This window comes from Protomyctophum bolini (assembly GCF_963924005.1).
Source record: "Protomyctophum bolini genome assembly, chromosome: 8".
NCBI classification, from domain to species: Eukaryota; Metazoa; Chordata; class Actinopteri; order Myctophiformes; family Myctophidae; genus Protomyctophum; species Protomyctophum bolini.
This window is the reverse complement of record NC_137869.1, coordinates 16336402-16351817: the sequence shown is the minus strand read 5'-3', so window position 1 is coordinate 16351817 and position 15416 is coordinate 16336402. Positions and strand designations below refer to the sequence as shown.

At 40.7% G+C, this 15416-nt stretch overlaps 1 protein-coding gene across 5 annotated transcripts in view; it reads right to left on the bottom strand.

Moving 5' to 3' along the window:
• The window catches only part of evi5b (ecotropic viral integration site 5b), a 40350-nt gene extending 26282 nt beyond the window's left edge, over positions 1-14068 (bottom strand). For 3 of the 5 annotated variants that reach the window (XM_080770670.1, XM_080770673.1, XM_080770674.1), the window contains exons 1-2: positions 13167-13385; positions 4874-5088 (exon numbers count right to left, since the gene is read on the bottom strand). In XM_080770670.1, the coding sequence (XP_080626796.1) occupies positions 4874-5007 (134 nt within the window). In that variant the 5' untranslated portion in view covers positions 5008-5088; positions 13167-13385. Of the gene's footprint in view, positions 1-4873; positions 5089-6756; positions 7121-13166; positions 13386-13844 lie in introns of those variants that run through there. The other 2 variants (XM_080770671.1, XM_080770672.1) reach the window with 2 other exon arrangements.
• Positions 14069-15416: the final 1348 nt, after the last annotated feature.

The following is a 15416-nucleotide window of genomic DNA, read 5'->3' as shown; positions in this document are numbered from 1 at the left end:
TGTTACAATCCTACATGACCTCAACGTGACTGACGGCTAATTTATAGCTCCTCTGTGGTACGTGTTGCTTGCCAAAAATAACTGATCTACACGCTAATAACGTGTAGAACTGTTACGATAGCCTCACATGATTAAGTAATGAGCGGCCAAATATAAAGAATGGCATGACTTCTCCCCCCCCCCCCAAAAAAAAAAGAAAAACATACAGGCCAATCACAGGTCAGTATGACAGCAACAACAAATCCACAGGAGATGTAAAAGTGTTCTCGACTCATAACGTAATTAAATGTTTTGAAGTCATGAACACAATCCTTAAAATGGTATGTTGAAGACAAAACCTGGAGCCATGCGTGTCATACTTCAACAAACAAACCTTGGCTTGTACCGTACTAGGTTTGTCACTAGAGCTGCCGACAGCGTTGGCCTGTTCAAGGATCAGCCTACAGAGAGGAAAAGTGTGGCTCCTGGCCTGTTACAGTACTCTGCAGAGAACCCCATGGCTGGCAGGCAGGCACACAAAGGCTCAGACACCTGATCTCGGAAAATGTGGGGAGGAAGGGGCCCTCTCGACCGCAGCGGGTGACGTCACCGGGGAGTGCTCCCAGCCTGGCTCGGGTTACAGCCAGATTTGGGTCACGGAGGGAGGGGAACGAATGCAATGCATGTCTCTATGAGCACAGCCTGCGTGTCCAGCACTGTTAGGATGAACAGTGGTGAATCATCTGGGCGTGATGTAAGGTCGTGCGGTTTAAAATGGTTGTATGAAATCTTGTCGGTCGCGTCGGCCAAACTGTGTCACGTGACATGTGCGTTGTGTGCGACGCAGTAGAGAGAATGGCAGCATCAAATAACAGCTGGAGACTGCGTCTAAAACTAAGTAATGCGACACCCTCACTATGGGAACTCTTTGGATTACTAATCTACTATCCCTATCAGCCACTGTCAACCGCAAACACATTCTGACAAACGTGTTTATACGACAAAGAATTATTTTTAGTGATACACCGATGTATCAGTCCACATATCGTATCGGCCGATATCACCGTTATCGGTCAATATCGGTATCTGCTAATAAAACTGACATTAACCGATGGCAGTAGCCAATATTTATCTGTTGTTGATAAGCATACATTTTGCATTAGCTTAAGAATTTCCATATCGGTGCATCCCTAATTATTTTCATGACTAAAGCTAGGAGATACATTGAAGTTGAAGGATAGCCTACTGCAGTCTCAGTTTCCACCATCCATGGCAACGACGTGGCAAAAGACTTAACTTTACCCTTTACCCCCACTGGTAAAGTGACCACCTGGGGCAGCAAACTCACATTTCAAATCACATTGATTGACTTGTGACAAACAACTGACACAAGTTTTAATATCCAGACTTGACAATAATCAGTTAAGCTAGAATTAAGTGCGGCCGGGAACATTGTATGCCCCAGTCAATAAAGTGTTTATGCATGTTCATTTTAGACTCTTTAGCATTATGGAATACTGTCAGTCTCTGATTATTAACAGCTGTCATTTTGAGCGCGTAATGCGTCCGCTCGCCACGTTACAATTAGACGTTTTTGGGGTGGCTTAAACAGTGGTTTAAATTTTTGGAAACCGCCCAACCTTGGCATGATGTTGCCTGTTGTTAAGGCCCTTGCACACAGTCAGATTTTATTCATGGGAAAAGAAAACTAACAAACAGTTTGATTTCTGCATTTGTCAAAAGTGATTGATTCCTTTATGGAGTAAATTAAAACTACAATATCAGTGTAGTGTACTGTGTAGGCCTGAATGATTCACTTAAAAGGTGGGAGGGAATTCCACTTCTCCATGCTACACAGTACCCCAGACATCATCATACTCGTCATACAAGTGAGCCATCTGGAAACAAAATGGACCACAGTAGTCCTTATACACTCACATGGCTATCTAAACTGCCATCTCCTTCACGCATGTGGTTAACTCACATCAGATGAACATCCACATTGTAGTGCTGACCTACAACGCACACATGAACCTGACTTCATCTACCCTGCAGTAGAGGGCTTCACAGGGGCTCTGCAAATAATTCACCAGTAGTCAAACAACCTAGACTAGTTCAAAGCTGTACAGAGAAACAAAGGTGAAATAATTTAGGTGAATACAAATCACTCCATTACAAAGTTAACCAGTTAACCGATGAACAGAACCACCACAAAGTTAGTCCTACATTGTGTTAACTTAAACCCTATATGTAGTTGACCAGAGTCTCACAGGACTCTTATTGCTAGGCCTCCTTCCTCCTCGTTTCACTCTACACTAACCATCTAGCTGATCTACAAGCTCACAACATGCCACTTTGCGACACGTTTTGCTCTGCTATTTTAGCTAAATGTTCACTCCAGATGCCTGCGTTCAAGTGGTTAAAGAAGGCAACACTCGCCTTGTTCCATCGTGAAGTTGTCGATCTAACATACCAAAGAAAAAGAAAAGACAGATGCTTTCTTACCAAGATAGGTTCATGGTGTACTCCTCATATCCTCTGTATTCTAGGGATTCCAGAATAGCAACATGCCTGGCTGAGAGACTCGCATAGTAAATGAGGGACTCCCGTCGCTTGTCTTTTTCACGCTAGTGACAAGCATGGCTATGTCTCTTATCTGGTCTGTAGGGTACAAAGGCCCATTGGTGACCGAGTGTGGGAGGGCACAACACTCTGTGTTAAGTTAACATATGAAAATATCAATGCCCTTTACACCTACCACTTTGTCTAACATGCATGTACTTGTCTTGGAAACAGTTTGATTTCTAAAGTTATGTGCCTCACCGGCAGTTACTTTGCTGTGTGTACTACTATGTCCTATAGGCTGTTACTCGATTATTTCCAAAGTTCTCTGCCAGAAGATTCATGCATTTGCCTGTGTGTGTGTGTGTGTGTGTGTGTGTGTGTGTGTGTGTGTGTGTGTGTGTGTGTGTGTGTGTGTGTGTGTGTGTGTGTGTGTGTGTGTGTGTGTGTGTGTGTGTGCGTGCGTGCGTGTGTCTTTCTGTGCAAATCTTGCATAATTAATAATGAGCCGATAAGCATTATTTGTTGTGCATGCTCCCAGCAGGACAAGCACGTAAATTCCCTAATATTTTTCTCATCATCATTCGAGTGCCCTCGAGATCTGCGACACAAGCTGCTTCCACTGGTCTCTGTTGCTCATTTAATTGCCACACAAAGTTCATTCAGTCAGTCCTGTGTGCCTACTCAGAACATCTGGAAATGTGAGTGGTCTTGTTCGTCTTGATGGGCAGGGCAGTCTCCACAGAAGAATATCCAAAATGACCGGTTCTTTTGCTCTGTGGCAGTGTCCAGCAAAACTGAGTCTTCTTTCTGCCACAACTGAGATGCCTCATTTCATTACATTTCATGTCAATACAGCCATCAGTTAGCCACATTTACTGTAATTGGCTCAGCAGCAGATTTGAACAGGAAACATATGATACCATTATGAGTGGTTCCTGTTCAACTCTGCTGCCGAATGAATCAATCAAATGAAGCAGCTAAAACAGAACAGTTGGCCAAAATACAAGAACATGTTGCAGTGCATTGTGTACCTTATTTAGGTATTTGATAGATAATGAATTATAAGTGATTAAGATATGCCAATGTCACACACAGCTGAAAAATAAATCATTGCCATCTTGGCAGAGGTAACAAAGCAGCAATGCAAAGCAATACAATGAAAATAATCATTAACCCATTTAGGCATGAGGCTGATTCTAAAAATGCCTTCTAAATCCTAAGTTTTCTGAAAAATATGTATATAGCAGCATCAACTTTTTGTAATTTTTAAATACTGTACATACTGTACAGAACACCAAAATGTATTCCCGGCCTGAAGGGGAAAAACACCGGCCCAGATAATTAAAATATTATCCCTATGTTTAAGGCAACTCTTGGCATATTCCTACAGAATAAATGGGATTTAATGAGAAGGGAAAGCATGTCAGCAAAGACATGTGCCTGGTGAAAGGGCCCAGCTGTGGTCCTACTTGTCAGGGTGGAGGCAGGGGTCAAATGGCACCCGAACTATGAACCTCTAAAGGCCAGATGCCTTATGTTCACCTTTTGACAAAGGACAGAACCCAGAGCACCATAAAGGGCATATAGGGACCAAATCAATGACCCCAACTCTGTCTTATCTTCCCTTATCAAGGGGGTTCATTAGCATATAATCTGTAATTTTGGAAACATGTAACAGGACTACTGTAGACCCACAGATGACATGAATCAAATGGCTTTACCTCACATAAACACACATTACTGCTCCTCATCACTGGAGGTAATTGTGAACCCAAACCCCTAATTTTGGAACCACTTGTCTCAAGTCTGGTTTCCATGCCAACACTGACAGCACAGGGTAAGAGTCATCATGGGGCAGGAATTCATATAGTAGGACAGACAGAAAGGTGTTCGTCTACCCTCCTCTAATAGTCCTTTAATGAATGAACAGCTAAAAGGAGGCAAAGTGTTTTCAGTTTGCGAGGGACTCAGTGAGGACTATGTGACTATTAGATTACCAAATCAATACTATGACTTTCCCCATTACTTGTAGTACAAACAGACCGTACAGTTGTGTGAAAACATTTTAAAAACCTCATAGCTCCTCTTACGGCACATCAGTGTTGTAGGAATTATTTCAGTCAGTTCAGTTCAGTTTATTTATTTTGGTCATTAAAAGTCCATTTTGGGAACATATGGGGAATGTTTGATAACAAAATGTTTTACTTTTTATTACTAAAACTCACACCTGTGTGAACTGAGCGGTGCCACACAAAATAAGTTGCCTCAAGAAATCAAAAAGTTGCCCATTAAACTGTCATACCAGGCAAAACGAGCGGATTTAGCTTACCGGTTCTGCTCCTCAAGCTTGGCGAGCAGCTCCATTTCATCGGGGCTGAGCTGGGCGGGGGAGGACGGCGAAGATAGCGACGTGGAGGAGGAGGAGGTCGGCAAGGACATGGGCGTGGCCACCTGGCTAGCCATCTGACTGACCGTGTGTGACACCGAGTTCTTCACCCATGCGAGAGTAGAACTCAGCTTGCCTGAAACCTTGTCTGTCGCCACCTGCAGGGAAGACGTAAAGAGAGCCACTGAGCATTTCACAGTGAATGTGATTTCAAAGCGGTACCATGCAAACGTCAATCTACAGTGAGAGAACATCTATTAAAGGAGCCTAAATTTTAAAAAATATATATATTTAGCATTTTCTCGCCTCTATCAGCCACTGTATTTCGGTTTCGTTACACTTTTTATGATGACATTCCACTGTTTGTTGACATTCATCCCTTGCAGGCTGCAGGGACGTTTCTGGGCTTGGCAGGAGATCTTAATTGATCCCTTTGAACTTCAAAGGGAAATGTGCACTGAGTTGATTGATTGGATCATCGAAGATGGATATCAAAGCAGTATTGCAAGAGATGGAAGAGAAAGCTTTCATGGTAAATTGGGCACGTAATGTATACGAGATTACAAGCCTATTCAAATTGCAGCCCCACAATGTAAAATATATTTTTAAAAACAATTAAGTAGTCAAATGTGTACAAATATCATCTTATGATCCATTTAATCACAATAAATTTATTGAGATAGAACAAAATGTAATGTAATGCAAAATGTTACTTTCTATTGGGAGGTGGCTGTCCCAACCTCTAACTCCTACATTTCAATTCATCTAAATTATTTTTGTCAACTTATTAAATGTTGGTTTTAAATCAATCAATCAATTTTAAATCAGTGTCACTACTGAAACACATAATTTCTCATAAATTATAGTTTTTCTGCTAAATGTGATGTTTCTATCCATGTACCGGTACATCAGTTTAAAGCTGTTTTTCTTAGCCATTTTTTGCCTAGCATTGTAAAGTTAAGCTAAAAACTTAACAAAATGGGATGTTTATACTTTTGAGACATTATTAATGTACTTAATTATAAATTAGATCTGGTGCAACAATATGGTCAAAGTTTTTCCAATATTGCATACAAATTTCACAACTTTTTGAAGCAATTCGGTAGGAAACCACTAAACAAACCACTAAACAAATAGACTATTACCAAAGGCAATCTACGTCGTTCCTCTTTAGCTAGCCAGTAGATTCCTACTAGATTGTTGCTGCTGGCAACAAATAGATGGAGATACATGATTTATATCACATGAATGTAAAATCTAGTGATACTTACTGTAGGTGTACATTTGAATGTTTTAGATGCAAAATTACAGTGGTGTTACTAGACAGTGTGGGAACTGGGAAATAGGCAGAGCAATAGCTATGGTGAATATAAAGCTTATGGCACAGAGCTGCAGAGGCTTTAACACGCCCAAACTAGGTAAGGAAAATAAATTAAGACGCTAATTAAACACACTTGGAAACGTAAGCAACGTAATGCAACCAGACAGACACATGATGCTGGGGGGGGGGGGGGGGGGGGGGGAACAGATTCAAGGTGGCATTTGATCTGTCAGACTGTGTTTCGGCATGGCACAGACATTGTTTTAGGCTGAGCAAAGCAATTTAGCTTAGCAGACAAATTGATATGCTAGTGAGAGTTTGTGCTTAGACCACACAATCTGGTTTTGGTTTGTTTCTAAATCAATCAAGCAGGCCAAATATATAATACACAAGACAGTGAGTGACTAAACCATTCCTGAAAGTGAGCCGCTAAAAACACAAAAAGCCAAATGAAAAAAGCTGGACTGCCATATTTAAGGTGACATGGTGATCTGTACATTCCTACCTGTAGAGAGCTGCTATTTGAAATTAGCCGACATCAGCAACCTTTGCCTATTGGCCTGTTCCATGAAGAATGCATGTTCAGCAAAACATACAGAAAAAGACAGAAAGTGGTGAACTAGCAGCTTTTTCCAAAGTCAATCCCTTCATCAAGAGGCTTCGTCTTTGGCCTTTGTCTTGCTTTGTTGACTCCGTTCTTTAGGCGTGCTGTCTCAGAGTCATATGGTGATCATGCTGTCATGAAGGGTCAAAGTGCTCTACCAAAGGTAGGCCAGCCCTTACAGGACAGGAGACTGCTCAAATCAGCATGCAGCAGGAACAGCAGTGCTGTACTCAGCAAGACGTGTGGAATCCACCTCACAGCAGATCTGAGAGGAAACGGGGAATTAGTATTGTCACTGGGCTATGAGCTGAGCACGAGTCAGCAGGCCTAAACTTTCACACTACTACAGCAGGAAGTGGTGGCAGGCAGAAGAAAAAAAATCAGACTCATCCCGCCTGTAATGTCAAGGAATGATGAGTCATACATATACTAACTTGTAGCTGTGACTGTCGTAGTCAAGTTCACACAGCAAACAACCAACAGAGAGACAAGATATTTATTTGGGGTATCTTGTGGAAAGTGTAATGTGCTACAGTACCATGTTGCTGCTGCTGCCTGAAGAGCAAATTAAAGTACACTCAGCACTCAGCCCAGAGTGACTTTGCTATTGCACAGAAAACACAACATAAGACATTCCACATATGGAGCCTCTAGAAGTGTTAGGGTGATATGGTACTACACGTATGCTACATTTACTCTCTCTGCCAAACGTAGCCAATATTACACAATCTGTTTTCTGTCAGCCCATACTCTATAAAGGGCCGACCACACCAAGCACTATAACTATAAATAGTTTTTAAATTATTTTTAGTCCACAACACAACTATTATGACAACAGTGATGAACGATATACGTAGTACTTGGCGTGGACAGCCATTATGTTAGGACATAGGCTATTTGGAGGAAATCAACTAAGGCTAGACTCAGTTATACTTTGGATGTCATCTTTGTAAGAATTGTGGCATAGCTCATTTCATATGTATAATTTAATGGTACGTAACCATTTTTACTGCAATTTAGGGAAAATCCATATATTCTTCTATTACGCTCCTATCATAATACATCACATTCCGTGCTCAACCAATCAAATCATCACAAATGTCATTCCGGCCAATCACTTTTGTTGTCTTCACTTTTTTCTTCAATATGTACTTTGCTCAGCCAATCAAATCATCGCTATGGGGTGGTCAATCACAAGCTGCTTTCACAAACCCGGAAAGCTGGGCATAGGAGGGGCTAGCACCCCTCAATAATCAATTATAACACAGGCAACACTTTAACATAAGACAGTTCAATCATAACACTAAACCACATCTGTACCACATCTGTTCAGCCCTGTGCACAAACAGGAAGTAGGCCTGTTATCCCACCACTGTTTTTGGTACTACACCCTATTCCTGAGCCGTCATAGAAGCCGGGTCGAAAGTAATTGACTATTCATCACAGCAGCCATTTTTCTCTCACGTCATATTTGCGGGTTGGAAAGAAAATGTCACCCCAGGTGGAACTTTAAGTAAGCAAAATGTGCAATGTGAATATGGTGAATGACTTCACACTACATGATATCAGAACTCACCAGTCTAAACTGGTAAACTGGCTAAATCAGCAATGATGGTGGTGACTTGGTGGTGAGTTTCAAAATGTGAAGCATATACATATGTTTAAAATAATGCATGTGTTACTGCACCCATCTCAGCAGAATATACAGTATATATATTATTATTTTTTCATATATAGAAAAAAACAAATGCTATCAGCAAATGTTATCAGCAACTGAAGGGAAGGGACAGCTCGCTAATATACAGTATATTTTCTCTTCTTGCTTCCCATCTATTCCATCCGGTTTCAGTGTCTGTTATTGAGGCAGTTTTAAGCACCAAACAAATGATGTTGATGGAAGACATCGTTACATCTTCACATCACCAGTCCAGACCTCTGAATCGCATTGATTATTTGTGAATGGAGCAGTTTTGAAGTTTCTTGACATGAAAGGTAGATATTATATCTACCTTTCATGTCAAGGCACTTCAAAACTGCTCCATTCACAAATAATCAATGTAATTAGAGATTAGACCATCACTAGTCTCGCGTTACTCCTGTTGCCTCCGCAATTACCAAATGCTTCATCATACAGTCTGGACCAACGGAAGAGCTATCATGAGTAAGCAATAAAGCAGAAGTGGAGCCTCCTCCCCACTTCCGCTTCGTCTTTAACGTCGCGCAAATGTATCCTAATATAAATAGAAATCATCTAAGCATATATAGCTTGTTGCTTAGCAGAAAAGAAAATACAAAAAGAAAATGTAAAGATATTTTTTTAATATATTTTCGTGAACTGAAATGGCAGCTTCCTTACTCAGCTCATGGGGGCTATAGTTCCAGACTCTATATAGCATTCGGAGATTGTGGAATAGTTGTCTGGCTGTGCGAGACTAGATCATCACTAACACTCTTGGCCAACAGTTAATGTTCTATGTAATGACTTATCAACAGTATGTGTCTGGGAGACTGGGACAACCTTTTTCTGCTTTTTTTTTACTCACACAGAGCAGGGTGTTTAATCATTATTCCCTTAGGTTTTCTTTTTTTCTGCCAATAATGACATGGCCAAAACAGTTTGAAAGTAGTTTAAGGACTTGAAGGAATTGAAAATGTTTCTAGGATAATATTCCATACAGATACAGTACCCAGTTCTCTTTGAATGAACTACTGAGCCACACAAAGCGCTGCCTCTGTGGTCTTTTCCTTTTGAAAGCCAAGATGAAAAATGAGGATGTGTGGGTGAAAGAAAGAAAGAATCCATCAAAGGCTCAACCTCAATGCAGGATGCTAGAGTAAATAAATGCCAAGATGAAGGTCAAATATGTTCATTGTTCACCTCATGACATACCCAGATTATGGTTCATAATTGGGGAACATTTGGCAGAAATACACTAACATTGACCAAAAATAACATAAGTCTACAAGATCACAACTTGTCACGTTTTATATTTTGGGGGAAAAGGACCAGACCAAGTATAGGCCCGCGCCCCACGGGGGGAACCTCGGTAAACAATGTGTATTAGTGTATATGGTTTAAGTGGTTAAGATGAGCATATTCTACAGTTAACCCCAAGAGGAAGGAGGTCAAATGTGTTAAGACTAAAAGAGATAAGTGTTGTATGTATGTACAGTATAACATACACAAATAGCCATTGTGATGCAGCCACTTATTTGATCACACATGAGGTAGATCTAGAATCTAGATGTATGTTTGCGCTGGAATCCTTTATCATTCAAGATGAAGAACATCAGCCAAAATGCCAATGTTTATACACGTGGCATATTTACATTTTCAAATGTAGTAAAGTTAAGTAGTAAGTAAAGTGACAGTAGTAGCTCATAATTTTACTAGTGTCCAGGTGGCTTAAGACAACATTCTTCTTTGCAAGACAAACCAACTCAAGTGCAGTTTCCCCATAAATCCTGGATACAGAAATAGTTGCCTCTATGGTTTAGCAAAGAATTCAAATGAGAATGGGCCCCTGAGACACATTACGCATAGCTAATGAAACCCACAGTAAAGGCAAGACTGGGTTTGAATAAAGCCTCAGCAAAACAACATCGTGAAGATCAGGGAACACAAAAGGCAAATTGTATTTCAATCTCATCTAACACCCAGTACATTAAAAGCCATCTCACAAAAGGCAAATTGTATTATAATCTCATCTAACACCCAGTACCTTAAAAGCCATCAGACAGTTAGCCCATACCATACAGTGCAGTGAGTGCACAGATTTTGCAAAGACGCCTACAATCCATTTCACAGTCATTAGTAGGGGTACACTGGTACTGTACGCATGTGGGATGATGGTATGACGGTGGTATGACGATATAATCCACAACCAGTAATAATGGCTTATTTCCACTTCACTTGTCTTGCATAAAAAAATACTTTCTTCACATGCTACACAGTGAAATCCTCAGTGTTCAATGTATCCATTTGTAACTCATAAAGTGTACAAATATAACCAAATGGACTTGTAAGGGTCCTACTGGAAACATTTATACACTCTTGGGGTTAAATTAACATGGATAATTTTACAGTATAGTCCCAGCCAGTGAATCAGTTGCCACAGCAGGAGCACTTGAGAACAGAGGTTGAATGGCCATCTTCAACATTCCATTTGCTCTCAGGGTATAGGGACATGGGGCAGACAGAAATGGCTCTCTCAAAGCCTTTCACTTCACACGCAGGAGGGAAACTCAGATTTGTGCAGTCAGTGTACACTGTACACTGAGCATTTCAATGGTCCCCCTGCCTACAGGCTGTTCTTAAGTACATACACAGCCACATAATAAGGTGAGTTGCCCTGAAACCGTTCCAACGCTCTGTAGCCTGCAGTAACTACATTCCAAACGATAGCCTAGCCTAGGAAATGAGACATGACTGCTAGTTTAAGACAATAAACATGACAGCTAGACCTCAATCTCAACTATTGTCTTTGTTTTATAGACTATGTGTGACCTGGAAGCATTCTATGGCATGTATATGTTACATGTCTATTTAGTCTAGACAACTTGTGAGAAACTGTGCTTCCAGGTCAAACACAGACCTAAATTAATTTAACTGGGATTTTATTGACACTTGTGGAATTTCAATATAGCCTACACACATTCAGTCGACTTGGGGATAAAAGTGTGTGGCCTAAAGAAAAACATTAGCTTAGACTTCACCTATCCTTTGAATTTGAAATTAAAAGTCTCAAATCAGCTTTATCGTACCAGTAGCACATCAATTACTTTATTTTAGGCACAATTCTGCTGTATCTTCACATTTTCCACTTCAAATATGTGTGTGTGTGTGTGTGTGTGTGTGTGTGTGTGTGTACTGTATGGAATTAGTCAAATGATTTTGTGTAAATGCGTGACCGTTGTCTTCATGGGACGAGTTCTGACAAGAAGTCATCTCAATGGGCCATCTGTTCTGCTCTCTCCCAGGCATTCTTTACATCTGCCAAAATGCTACTAGCTGTTCTACCTTAATTACAGGAACTGACCACCCAAGTCATGACACACTAAATCTTTAAAGTAGGCTAAACATGTGACCTGAAGGCGCCACACTGTTAAAACGCTAAAACAACAGTACTTTTAAGTGAATTTGAGGAACAGAAAGTTCACCATGTCTAATCAAATGCCTGACATCAATAGCAAGGCTCAGATTTTTCAAGTCAACTTTCGGGATATGGGTTATGTTATGTAAGTGACGACCAATGTAACTTTGTTTTTGAGCTGGTCATTTTTTATTGATGTAATACTTCATTAACAGTTAAAATAGTACAGTGGTACTATTTTAGAATGACACTAAATATTATCCATTGTGATCCTTGTGTGTATTGCTATATGCAATTCACCAAGACATTTAAAGACATACAATATACAAGACATCAACACTAGTAGCAAATCTAGCAATAAAAAACGTACATTAACAGTTAGGGGTGGGGGGGTCATGTCTGGTCGTGTTAAGCTTTAATAGATGACGTCTTTTCTAGGACCTGAGTTCCCCATTAATTTTAAGGGATAACGTCGTTACTTCAACACTTGTACCCTAAGTAACAGCATTATAGTTGAGCCATACTATCCATGATATGCCTGATGCAAATTCCCTTTGCCACGCAGGCTGTAATAGAGTGTTTGATGTGTATCAATGGAAGTTGACACAGGTGACAGGACTGTGCATTCCTGGTATACAGTAACATCCTCAATGTGTCAGTGTATGCACTTAACTCTTCAGTATATAAATGTAACCAAATGGACGGGTCCATTTTGGAACACGTTGTGTTATGTTGTGTCTAATGTTACAGTAGCCCGGTGCAAGACAACAAAGTTACAACACTCCTGTAACAGGAGTGTTACAGTATCTCTAACAGACAGATACAAAACCCATCTCATGTTGCATGCAATATTCCCATTTGTGCCAGTCTGTCAGATGATAGCCTGCCAGTGCCCTGGATCCAACTTTACAAGCCAATGAACAGTTCGACGCAAACGTTTAGCACGAAAGCAAACCAGATATTGTAATCACTACTTGCGACAGAATCAAACGCTTCTGTCTGCCAAACAACCGTGCCATTAGTTACCGTCTCGACCATGACACAGGACCGAACACTCACTGTCTCACACCAGGGGATAGAGATACAGACCCCAAACACAAGAAACCAGAGTTTACTGTCTCACACCAGGATATAGACGGCCTCAAAACACAAGAACCCAAAGTTACTGTCTCTCGCCAGGACATAGACCGAACCCAAAACATAAGAACCAAGCCTTACCTTGAAGCCTTTTCGACCGCCGGCAGTAAGCGTGGTCTACTTCCCATGTACGACGGTACGGGGTTTCACTACTAAAAGAAACAAACTGCTTTGAAACGTGTTAAAAACACTTATTTCCCCGAGGTTTTACAACTTGAGGCAACGATAGCTAGCATTAGCTAGTCCCCATTGACTTCCACGGTCCAGCCCATGAAGCCGAATACGTGTACACGCATACATACACATACACACACACAGTTACACTAATGTTTGCGACGCTCCACACCAGACAGACGACGGGCCGAGTACTAAATGTTTACATCCTACCGAGCATGCGCCCCAATGGCTCTCAATGTGGAACATTACCGCCACCTCGTGTTGCTATTGAGTGGCTGCATTTGCATGGCTGTTTCTGCCAGAGTCCAAATTCTATTGTGTTCCCTGTAATCTAATCTGACTAAAATAGCCTATATTTAGTTTCCCTTTAACTCATGGAGAGTATAAATAGAATGCTCCATTTGTAGATTACACTCTCTGAGATACAAGGGTCTAGGGCTAGGAGCCCTAAAGGACCATGCCTAGATCCTTGTAACTATGAACTATGAACATAATTGTGGAACAGTAATAATGCCCATGATGACAAATGCAAATTTAAGTGCATGTAGGACACAAGGTATAGCTGTGATTGAAGTTTCTTACCTGAAGTTCATTGCTGTAGGAGAAAGTAATTCCATTTGAGAAGACATGAGCCAATTAAACACTATTGTTATATACAATGAGAGAATGTTGTGGTGTCAAGTCTTCAAATGTTGACATTTTTCTTTCAAAGTAAGTGTTAAATGAATCACTTTCTATTTCTAAGCAAATTATTTATACATCCAAAGACTCTTCTAAACTGACTAAACTAAACTAGAAAAAGCTGTGCCACCCGTCATCACAATTCTTTGCAGTGTCACACAGCTTACGCATTGATACTGCAGAACAAATGCTCATGAACCAATCAGAAAGGAAGTTCACCCAGAGTGAACTTGATTCACATACCAGAAGGCCATCAAACCCACCTTTCTGGTTTTGCATGAACTTTCTGACGCACAACTCCCATTTATTATGTTAGACACACCTCTCTTCTTATATTACAACAAATGGCTGACACTGTAGGGTAGGCTTTACAATGCCATTGTGAATGTTAACCTGTGAATATAATGTTCTCTCAGGAGTCATTATCATTAAACATTTCATATCCTTTGTGTGTTTTGAACAGTAAGCTGCACCTGAAACCCAGTTAAAACATGTGTACCTCTGCGCAAATGTGATTCAGCACCACTAGACATAAAAGGAACAAATGTGTTCCTGTTATGTTTTATTTTATTCCTACACAATTATTCCATGAATTCACTATTCATTTTTGAACCAGTCTTTTATTTCTTTTTTTCTATCTTTTTTACAGCTGCATATATGTTTGTAGAACATCCCTGACAACATTGGCTGTCATGTTTATTGTTGTTTTCTTTAATACCTCCAAGGAATTTCAGTAAAATGTACTGCCTACACTGCAATGCAATACACATTCACAATTATGAAAGCTCCATTCAATTACAGCTCAATACATTATTTACATTCTTCTCACACACACGCACACACACACACACACACACACACACACACACACACACACACACACACACACACGCACACGCACACGCACACGCGCACACACACACACACACACACACACACACACACACACACACACACACACACACACACACACACACACACACAGATTATTATTATTGACTGTCCAGGATCACACAGTTGTGTTTGAACAGGAGACACCAGTATGTTGTCAATTGTAATGTAAAGCTCCTGCATGGGAAAGTCTTTCCATGGAAGGAGATAAGCTCTGTTTTGTGAGGGGTGACATAAGTGTGTAAACTAAAGGCCTACTTAATCCGTGTTCTACCTGAATGTGATTATTGAGAGCATCAGCCAATTTTCCCAGGGTAAAAACCCTAACTAACCCCACACCTACCAACCCTAATAGGACTGTATTATTATTTAAATGCCTTGAAATAAACAAATGCCATAACACGATGGGAATCCCCCCTCCTCATTACATTTGTATTGATGACAAAATAAATAGCTACCGGTAACCCAGTCCCCAGGTCAATAGGGGGCAGAGTAGAAAATTCACCGCAGTATGACACCGTTGTGTCATCGGTGTTAACCATGGGCGTGTTAACCTCGCCCACCAGGCTTTGCTATGTACTG